The following is a 10413-nucleotide window of genomic DNA, read 5'->3' on the forward strand; positions in this document are numbered from 1 at the left end:
TTCTCAGTGAAAACTAATTACAGATGATTTGAAAAGATTTTAGTCTGTCTTTCTGGAATGACTATCCCTGGCTGAAATTTTCCAGAGATTAAAAGAAAATTACTGGTTCATATTCTATATCCCAGCAATTTCACCTGTAGGTATATATACTATAGAAAAGCCCTTAAGACAAGGGACAAGAAAGTTCAAGTTCACGTCAGTACTGTTCATAACAGGGCAAAACTGAAAACAATCAACTGAAGAATGCAAAAACACACTGCACAACAGTTAGACAATGGAATAGTATACCCTAGTTAAAAGAAATGAATGAATTCGTTCAGTGTTTACCAACATGAATAAATCTCAAAAACATAAGGTTGAGAAAAAGTAACTTGTGGAATTATATGTACTGCATAATACTATCACATACACTTTTGAGAGCTTCATACAATACTAATTATTATTTACAAATACACTTAAATCCAAAGTATAAAATATGCACAGTAATAACTGAAAATTCTGAGGAAAGGAGGGGAGGAAGAGGAAAGAAAAGTGTTAGGAGGGGACACACAGGAGGCCTTAATTTAAGATTTTTTAAGAAAGAAAACAAAAAGAAATCAAACAAATAGTGTAAAACTTTAGGGCTATATAGCTCTGGACAATAGGAAAACAGCTTTCAATTATATTATACTCTGTAATTGCTTCTTTTACAAAGCATTTCATAATGAAATTAAAAAAAACAAGAAATAGTATGACACAAAAGGCAGTCCTATTCCCACCTACTCTTTAACATCAGCCATTAGTAAGAAGAATGCTGCACGGGTAAAGGATGGAATTCTGTTTTTCTTTATCTCTCTCTGCTCTGTTAACAATTCCAGTCTGTTAACAATTCCAGCTACAACCACCGGTTGTACATGGAGGGAAGGTCCCAGTTGCTGGGGTTCGAATATTTCCAGCACACCCGTGGAGCGGGCCAGCGAGAGTTCTAGCTGTATCCCACACAAGTATTCATCTTGAGGCAGGGTATTCTTACTTGACAACAGAATCTCAGTCAGGAGAGGGGAGGAAAATTGCATGTAGCATGGGAGTGGCACCAGGTTTTGTCTCCTGGCCTTCCAGATTCACTCCGACTCCCATGCAAGGGGCAGAATCAAAAATAATGACCGAAAGCACTGTTACTCTTTAAAAACTACACACACACTACATGGGGGCACAACTGCACTACTTCAATATCATCAACACAAACTACTATAAGCAAGAATGGGGTTCAAAGCAGCCTTGTCTTCTTTAAGACATTAGATTAGGGCTTCAGGTTATCAGAATTTGTAAAAAAAAAAACAAAAAACTAGGATGACAGGTGGTAGGTAGTAGTTCAAAGTGGAAAAGGTAATACCCAGAAGAAGCACAGAGGTGTCCGGGGGAGCAGTGGATGAAGCAGAGCTTCATGGACTTAGCGAAAGCAGCAGCAGTCAAACCAGGTAGAAAGGGCAGAAATGAATAACTGTAGTAATAATGATAATAAAAACATATACAGTGTTTACAATATGCCAAGTCCCGTTCTAGGCACTTTATTCTTAGAGGTACAATTATTTTCCCCTATTTGGCACACAGGACACTGAGGCATCATGTACTCTTCAAAGTGGCCTCCATCCATTCCTGCTCTCTCTGTACTTAGAGGCTATCTTGAAAACAACAGGGGAGTCTAATTCTCACCCCCTTCTCCCCCACTGAATGTGAGCTAGCTAAGTGACCTGACTAACAGAAGGCAGGGGAAATGACTTTCTGGGACTTAAAGAGCTAGGTCATAAAAAGTCACGTAAGCAGGTCTCTTAGAATATCCAGTCTTGGATATTTAGAACCAACTGCTATACTGAGCATCCCAAGCTACATGGAGAGGCCACATGTAAGGGTTCTGGGGGACAGTCCCAACTGAGCACACAGCCACCAGAAGGCAACGCTACCAGCCACGGGAGTGAGCCATCTCAGGTGTATATGTAGGGCCCCACTGAACCTTGAGATGACTCAGCCCCAGCCACCACTGAGTGCACCCTCATGAGAGGCCTCAGAGAGAACTACCCATCTCAGACACCCAGTTATCTCACAAAACCATAAGAGATGACTTTTTTTAACTGTCATTTAAGACATTAAGTTTTGGGAGGGTAGTTTGTAACCAGTAAAAGGTAAATGGAATAGGCACAGGGTAGTTGAAAGACTTATTCAGGATAGCAAGGTTAGTAAGTGACATGACAGAGCAAGGATTCAAACCCAGGTCATCTGACTATAGTGGTTACATATTTAAACATTACATTGTCTCTTGTTTCGGAAAAGCTGCAATATCCAGTGGAGGAGCCAAAACGAGAAAAGAAAAAACATCAGGCTCTAATGGCAGCTGGACGTGCACGTGAGTGTGTATAAGAATAACTCCTCAGATTACCCCAAACACTGAGGGTGGACAACATAAAGAAGCGGGTATCTTGCATTACTAAGTTGAAGCCATAGACAGTTAAACCATGAGTTACAAGCTCAGGAGCATTCGCAATCTTACCTGTCGCTGCACGAACATGGTCATCACCTTCTTTGCTAGTTCAAATGGGGATTCTTCACCAGGAAAGGAGTTACTCATAGCAAAGCCCACATCCATACACAGCACCACTGCTGCCTAGAAACGAAGTCCCAGAGAGTGTATGAGAAAATATTATTGGTCATTAAAAAAAGAAAACAAAGGTCATGTCCTTTGCTTATTTCACTCAGTTATTCAGGGGATGCATGATACAGGGAGGGGAGTTGTTCAATGCAGAGAATGGATGTAAGACATATAAATTTTTACTGTGGAGAAACTTTAAATAGTCCTGCTATTTCTGAAAGCTGCATAGTATTTTACCTGCCAGGACAGGAGCATGCTCCAAGTAGCTGCTGCCCCTTTGGCCTGAGCCTGAGCATAAACCCATGGGGAGCAGATCTGAAAACAATCTGCAGGCAAGAGCTAAGTCCAGCCCAGCTCAGCCCCAAATCCATCAAACTAAAAAATTCAACTGATCTGCAGACCCACGGCATGAGGACAGATGCTTTTGTTGCAAGCCACTGATTTGCTGTTTGTTATACAGCATTTTTGTGGCAACAGGTGACTGTCACAATCTATATATGCTAAAATGATATACTCCAATAATTTGAATCAGTTTGTAAACTGAAGAATCTAAAATGAAGACTAGGACACCAAATCTATTCTGGTAGGGGACACAGACACAAAAATGATACCAGCGCAATATTCCATGACCGAGGTATGCAGTGGGCACTAACACGGCACACAGGAGGGGCACCTACCCAAGACTGGTGGAAGTGACAGAGGACAGGTAAGGAAGCGGGAACTTTCTAGACATGATCCCTGGGTGAACTAATGGATGAGTAGGAGTTAGTTCTGTGAACAAGGGGAATTTTAGGGAGAGGAAACCAAAAAAAGACTCTAGTCAACGGCTAGTAATCATGCATATTGGGGACTAAGGAAATAGGGCAAACGTAAACTGACAGTAAAATGGATACATGTAAAGTCCTACATTTGGCATCCAAAATTTAACTGAATTGGGTTGGAGGAGACCTAAACAAACAGCAGCTCACAATTTCAGGGTGGATTATAAAATGTCACCAGTATGGCATGGCTACCGTAGTAGATTCCCCACACCTACCCTATTCCACCCTCTAAAATATTTTTGGTCCTAAATGGTATGGTAAAAAATATTTTCAACGTTGTAGTAAATTCATGGAAGGAAAAGACAGGTTTAATGGTTTTTTTAAAAAAAGACTAGATTAGCAATCTGGAGACCTGGAATCAGTCCCATCTTTTTTATCAAATAGCTACATTCTCAGGCATGTCACTTAACTTCACTGCTCATCTGTGGAGGCAGGGAGCAGTTGTTGGACTAAGTGGACTAAATGAGATCTAAAGTCTTTTCCAGAGTTAACATTCTCTGACATTGACTGACAGTCTCACCTATGCTTTGTACTGATTGGAACACATCTGACAAACTGAGCAGTTCTGATCATCACATCTTATAAGACTAATTACAACTGAATATGAAATAAGCAGGTTACAGAAGGATCTGGAGCATATGTGATGAGAGGAACAGGTGGAAAAAACTGGCTATTTGAACCAGACAAGAAGATTTAGAGGAACCTGATTGTTATCCTCATATAGTTGACAGCTGTGTTACAAAAAAACAGCTCTGCAAGAGAGATAATGGGATTAACAGATGGAAGTTACATGGAAATTGATTTGACTCCATTAAGACCAACCTAGACAGCATATTGAAAAGCAGAGACATTACTTTGCCAACAAAGGTTTGTCTTGTCAAAGCTATGGTTTTTCCAGGAGTCATGTATGGATGTGAGAGTTGGACTGTAAAGAAAACTGAGCACTGAAGAATGATGCTTTTCAACTGTGGTGTTTGGAGAAGACTCTTGAGAGTCCCGTGGATAGCAAGGAGATCCAACCAGTCCATCCTAAAGGAAAAGAGTCCTGAATATTCATTGGAAGGACTGATCCTGAAACTGAAATTCCAATACTTTGGCTACTTGATGCAAAGAACTGACTCATTGGAAAAGATCCTGATGCTGGGAAAGGTGGAAGGCGGGAGAAGGGGACGACAGAGGATGAGATGGTTGGATGGCATCACCGACTTAACGGACATGGGATTGAGTAAGCTCTGGGAGTTGGTGATGGACAGGAAGGCCTGGTGAGCTGCAGTCCATGGGGTCACAAAGAGTCGGACACGAATGGGCAACTGAACTAAACTGAAGGGAGGAAAACATGATACCTAGAAGTAATCAATTAAATTGTTTCCTGAAACAACTATCTCCTGACCCTAGAATTCTTTGAAAAACATGGATGAGCTCCTATCAGGGACATTACAGATGATAACTAATTTGGTTACATCTCAGGCAACGCAAAACTATGGAAAGAAAAGACTATTTAAGTTTTTCCCTAATTTACAAAAAATTAAACACAATGCACTAATATTAAGAGAGCTCCAGGTTATAAACAGCATGTTTGGAGAAATTCCTTTGTGAGCAACAAAATTTACACCCCATAGTTTCAATGCTCTGAGCATAAGAATCTCTAAAAAAGTTAGAGTCCCCAAATATGCTGCTGCCCTAACTTAATATATAAATAAGTTCATAAAGCTACTTTTAAAAAAGAAAACTCTAAAATAAAGAGGAGTAAAGGTCCTTTGCCAGGAATCAGCTATCCAAAAAATGTCAACAAAGGGTTTCACAGTATGGAACTTCTTATCTGAAAGCAGAGGATGGTCTATGTAGTATCTCAAGTTCTTTTCTGACAGCAGTAAGAAAACCAGGAAAAAGAAACTGAGAGGCAGTTAAACACTGAAGCAACAAGGGTATTAGAATTTTGCTATATGTCCACCTGCCATAAACATCTGCTTTATTAGAGCTGAAAGTTTTCAGCAGCTGAAAGGAATAAAGGAGGTATGTGGCATATTTTTATAATCATTTTAATTTCCCTATGGGGAGGTGAGGGCGCTAGGGACCACCTGCTCCAGCTCCTATCTTATCTGTACACCAGTTGCCTAATAAAGGGCCTATTTCTTGAGATTACAGATGGATGGAGGAATGAACAACTGCTCCGAACACACACACCTCTAGTGATCCCTCAGAGACAAGTACCACTTTCTGCCTATACTGAAAACACTATATAATAAATTCATCACCATATGTTATTAAGCTGGGTCACTGAGAATCATCGATTCCTAGCAAGAGAAACATTCTCCAGAGCTCTGAGAGCAGAAAGCTTGTGTTCAAATTCGGATTCTACCGCTTATGGACTGGGTGACCTTGGGGCTAATCGCTTTCTTTAAGCTTTGCTTTTCTCAACTGTAAAGGAGAAAAAACATTTCAACTCCTGGGCTTGTTGTGAAGATTAAGTAAGGCAGGAATAAAGCCTTTAGATCAGTGCTTCATCAGAGTAAGCTTTCAATAAATGCAAAATATTTGTTATTCGATCACTACATTGGAAGGACTGATGCTAAAGCTGAAACTCCAATACTCTGGCCACCTGATGCGACGAGTTGACTCACTGGAAAAGACTCTGATACTGGGAAAGGTTGGGGGCGGAAGGAGAAGGGGACGACAGAGAATGAGATGGCTGGATGGCATCACCGACTCTGTGGACATGAGTTTGAGTGAACTCCGGGAGTTGGAGATGGACAGGGAGGCCTGGCGTGCTGTGATTCATGGGGTCGCAAGGAGTCGGACATGACTGAGCGACTGAACTGAACTGATAGAGGTAATAATAGAACAGGGCTTCCCAGGTGGCTCAGTGATTTCTGGGTTGGTTAGATCCTCTGGAGAAGGAAATGGCAACCGACTCCAGCATTCTTGCCTGGGAAATCCCAGGGACAGAGGAGCCTGGCGGGCTACAGTCCATGGGGTTGCAAGAGTCAAACGCGGCTTAGCGACTAAACAACAGCAATAAGGATGTTTTACATTTCAAATTATTTCACTTGCAATCCCTCGCTGACGTTTTACGAGTCTGTGGGATTGGTGCTTACCATAACTAACGTCCATCCTCACAGATTTTTACAAACCAGATTCAGAAGTAATGGAGGAGTTGGAGGCAGGCTGGAGATGGAGGGGATGTCGCAGTGGGATGGGGACAGAACGTGACCCAGTGGCGATACACTGAGCACGGAAGGGCTGAGGAGGCGGGGGGGAGTGGGCGAGGCTTAAATTCCCTTTCTTCTGACTCCAAACGCCCAGTTCTCCTCGCAGCGCAGCGCTCGCTCAGCCCGCCACCGGGAACGGCCCTCCTCACTCCTCGGCACCGCCGCGATCCCACGATTCCTGCTTCCGAACCACCTTTTCCGGACCCCAGGCACAGACATAGGCCCAAGCTCACTGATCTTTCTACCTTATTCCAGGACCGCGCCATGCTGCTGCCCCACAAGCGCCTCGGCCGCCTCTTCCGATCGGGAACCCGCGGCGCCGAAACTCAGTTCCGCAGGATTCGGAGCTGGAGTGGCTGGGGGCTGCAGGAGAAGCGGCTTCCCGCGGAGCCGGAAGCGGGCAGGGAAATTTGCGTCGACACTCTGAGCATGCGCGGATCCTCCGCCTTTTCCCCCCGGTTAAGAAACCCTGGACGCGGGAGCGTGGTAGGCTATACAGTCCGTGGGGTCGCAAAGAGTCGGAGACGACTGAGCGACTTCACTTTCACTCTAAGGAACGTAAGGAAATCAGTCGTGAATATTCATTGGAGGGACTGATGCTGGCGCTGAACTCCAATCCTTTGGCCACCTGATGCGAAGAACTGACTCATTTGAAAAGACCCTGATGCTGGGAAAGATTGAAGGCAGGAGGAGACGGGGACGACAGAGGATGAGATGGTTGGATGGCATCACCGACTCAGTGGACATGAGTTTGAGTAAACTCCGGAAATTGGTGATGGACAGGAAGGGCTGGTGTGCTGCAGTCCATGGGATTCCAAGGAGTCGGACACAACCGAGCGACTGAACTGAACTGAAGGGACTTTGTGTTCTTCGAACTTCCCAAATTTCTAGAATTAGGTAAAGAGGAATCTCTTCTCCAAAAGAGTCACTCTCCTTTTCTCACATTGAGAATAACACAGCGTTTTATGTCAGAGATCTGGAATTAGATCTTCTTGTATATGAGCATGAATCCAGAAAGTCAGTTGACTTCCCTAAAATTTTGTTTCCTCTTATAAGAAGGATAAGGAAAGACAGCAGATGCAATGACCTTAGAACCAATTCCTGAAGGAAAAGTAGTTTTCCAGGCAATCAAAAGTGGAAACAGCATTCTTTCTTGAAGAGGAGTTGGGAGGTATATAGCCCTGGAGGCATGAACAGCATCTGCTAAGGATCTCCTAATACGTCAGAGTATCCCTGGGCTTCACAGGTGGTGCTAGTGGTAGAGAACCTGTCTGCCAGTGCCGGAGATGTAAGAGTGGCAGGTTCAGTCCCTGAGTGGGGAAGATCTCCTGGAGGAGGGCATTGCAACCCACTTCAGTATTCTTGCTTGGAGAATCCCATGGACAGAGGAGCCTGATGGGCTTAGCCCATATAGTCACAAAAACTAGACAGGACTGAAGTGACTTAGCACATACCTAGTTTGGAAAGGGGGAAGTGAGGTTTAATTCAAGAAGCATCATCTAGGGACATGTTCTAGAAGTGGCAGCTGTCAATTGTGCCTGACAATCTCCCGACCCCCTTTCAAAGGAAACTGTCCAGCCTGCAGCCCCTTTGAGGGAGGCAGGCCCAAGTTGAACCTTGCACAGAAAAGGCTATTTTCTGTACCAAATGGCCCACAATCTGACGGCTGATTGGACAAAGAATCTGGCAACTTGCAAGTGTCTGCCAACCTAGAACATTAAGTCCAATCATCTTCTTGAAAATCAGACCTAAGAAAAGCAGATGTGAAGCTGGGAAGATGTGGGGAGGCCATGAGGAGGGAGGGATCTTGAGGGAACAGGAATCACAAACAGACGGAAGCCAGGAGAGTCAGAGACTTTCAGACTGTGCTTTAGAGTCCAGGAAGTTCACCTAGATGCTATTTCAAGGAGTTCTTTTAAGGCCGAAATATTATTTTTAAAGTATTTTTTTGTATGACAGTTTAATTACTGGTGACTCACCATGGTGAAGGACTTCCCTGGTGGCTCAGCTGGTAAAGAATCCACCTGCAATGTGGGAGACCTGGGTTCGATCTTCCCTGGTGGCTCAGAGGTTAAAGCATCTGCCTCCAATGCGGGAGACCCGGGTTCGATCCCTGGGTTGGGAAGATCCCCTGGAGAAGGAAATGATAACCCACTCCAGTATTCTTGCCTGGAGAATCCCATGGATGGAGAAGTCTGGTAGGCTACAGTCCATGTGGTCACAGAGTTGGACACGACTGAGCGACTTCACTTCACTTCACCATGGTGAAGGAAATCTCCACGCTTTATGTCCATGATTTTATCTTGTGTGTAGCCTCTTTCCTTCTTTTTTCTCATTAGTGTTAGGGAGATACAGACCAGTCATATCCATCAAGCTCCACCCAAATTGAGAATTATGAGCAAATAAATCAAATGATTCTTATTTTAATCCAGTTAAGTTTTACCTGTGACACAACAGGAGATAATTGAAACAATAGGGCTATTTTAAAATCTTGCTGTAGTGTAGACTAAGCTTCCCTTTGGAGTAGTTAACACAGGCAAGTAAAAATTTTAATTTGAAATTATAATTTTAGTTGCTGAAATGTATTCGAGTTTGATATTGTTCTGATATTGCTCTGATGAACTACATAAGTGATGAATTTATGAACATTATACAAAATTAAAATGTGCAGGTTTTCTGATCTGACAGAGGTATAACGATGTTTATATGGGCAATTGGAAAAATTAGTTTAAAATCTTAACAAAGTACAGATATGAAATAAGTTTATATCCCAGAAAGATGTGAGCAGTGATGTACCATGTTGATGTGATTTTTAAATGTCATTAAAAAGACATAATATGCTTGTTAAAAATGATTAGACAGTGCCAGTGATACAGATTTTATTTAACACTTTTTGAAGCAGATTCAAAGAACCACAAAATAGGACAAAGGCAGGAAGCTTTATAGGCAAGATAATAACCAACAAGGCAAGCACGGAGTGCTTCCAATGCAGGGGGCACAGTTCGATTCCTGGTCAGGGAACTAAAATTCCACATGCTGCGTGCCCCCCCCACCAAAAAGACTTGGCAACATTGGTATTATTCAGTTCAGTTCAGTCGCTCAGTTGTGTCCGACTCTTTGCGACCCCATGAATTGCAGCACGCCAGGCCTCCCTGTCCATCACCAAGTCCCGGAGTTCACTCAAACTCATGTCCATCGAGTCGGTGATGCCATCCAGCCATCTCATTCTTTGTCGTCCCCGTCTCCTCCCACCCCCAATCACACTGGATCAAATACGGTTTACCCAGCTAAGTATATTATGGCCATAAGCAACTGGAAAGCACAGTCCTCCCTCCTGATATTTAACAAGATTATGTAACTATGAGCTAACAGAATGTTCAAGTATGGCATTTAACTCTCTAGTTTCTCCTCTAAAATTCCCTAGGCATTTGCTAACAGCTGAGATGAGATTGCTTTGGGTCTGTTTGGTGAAGTTTTCCTTCCTCTAGTTTAGACTTTTCCATCTCTCAGAGCCCTTTTGAAATGATTTTATGAGCCTATGGGGTCCACTAGCTGGTAAGCTCAACTAGGGTGAGGGCTACCTCTACTTCACCTAGGGATCCCTTGTTGCTTACCCTAACCCCACCCTCCTCCATCCCGCAGGGACATTTTACCTTTGTCTTCACCATGACTGCTTTGGGCCTTGCCCACTGGTTTCCTTAACCTTTGAAAAAAATGTGACAAATAAAGCTGCAACTTCCTAATGTAGGCTGAGGTAAAT

At 43.3% G+C, this 10413-nt stretch overlaps 1 protein-coding gene across 2 annotated transcripts in view; it reads right to left on the reverse strand.

The window, feature by feature from the left end:
• XRCC5 (X-ray repair cross complementing 5) overlaps window positions 1–7055 on the reverse strand; it is an 86756-nt gene extending 79701 nt beyond the window's left edge. The window contains exons 1-2 of one of the 2 annotated variants that reach the window (XM_088827732.1): window positions 6899–7055; window positions 2525–2638 (exon numbers count right to left, since the gene is read on the reverse strand). In XM_088827732.1, the coding sequence (XP_088683858.1) occupies window positions 2525–2638; window positions 6899–6919 (135 nt within the window). In that variant the 5' untranslated portion in view covers window positions 6920–7055. Of the gene's footprint in view, window positions 1–2524; window positions 2639–6539; window positions 6668–6898 lie in introns of those variants that run through there. The other variant, XM_088827733.1, reaches the window with a different exon arrangement.
• Between the last annotated feature and the right edge of the window lie 3358 nt (window positions 7056–10413).

Source organism: Moschus berezovskii, chromosome 2 (genome assembly GCF_049115385.1).
Source record: "Moschus berezovskii isolate FMDL1 chromosome 2, NW_MosBer_1.0, whole genome shotgun sequence".
NCBI classification, from domain to species: Eukaryota; Metazoa; Chordata; class Mammalia; order Artiodactyla; family Moschidae; genus Moschus; species Moschus berezovskii.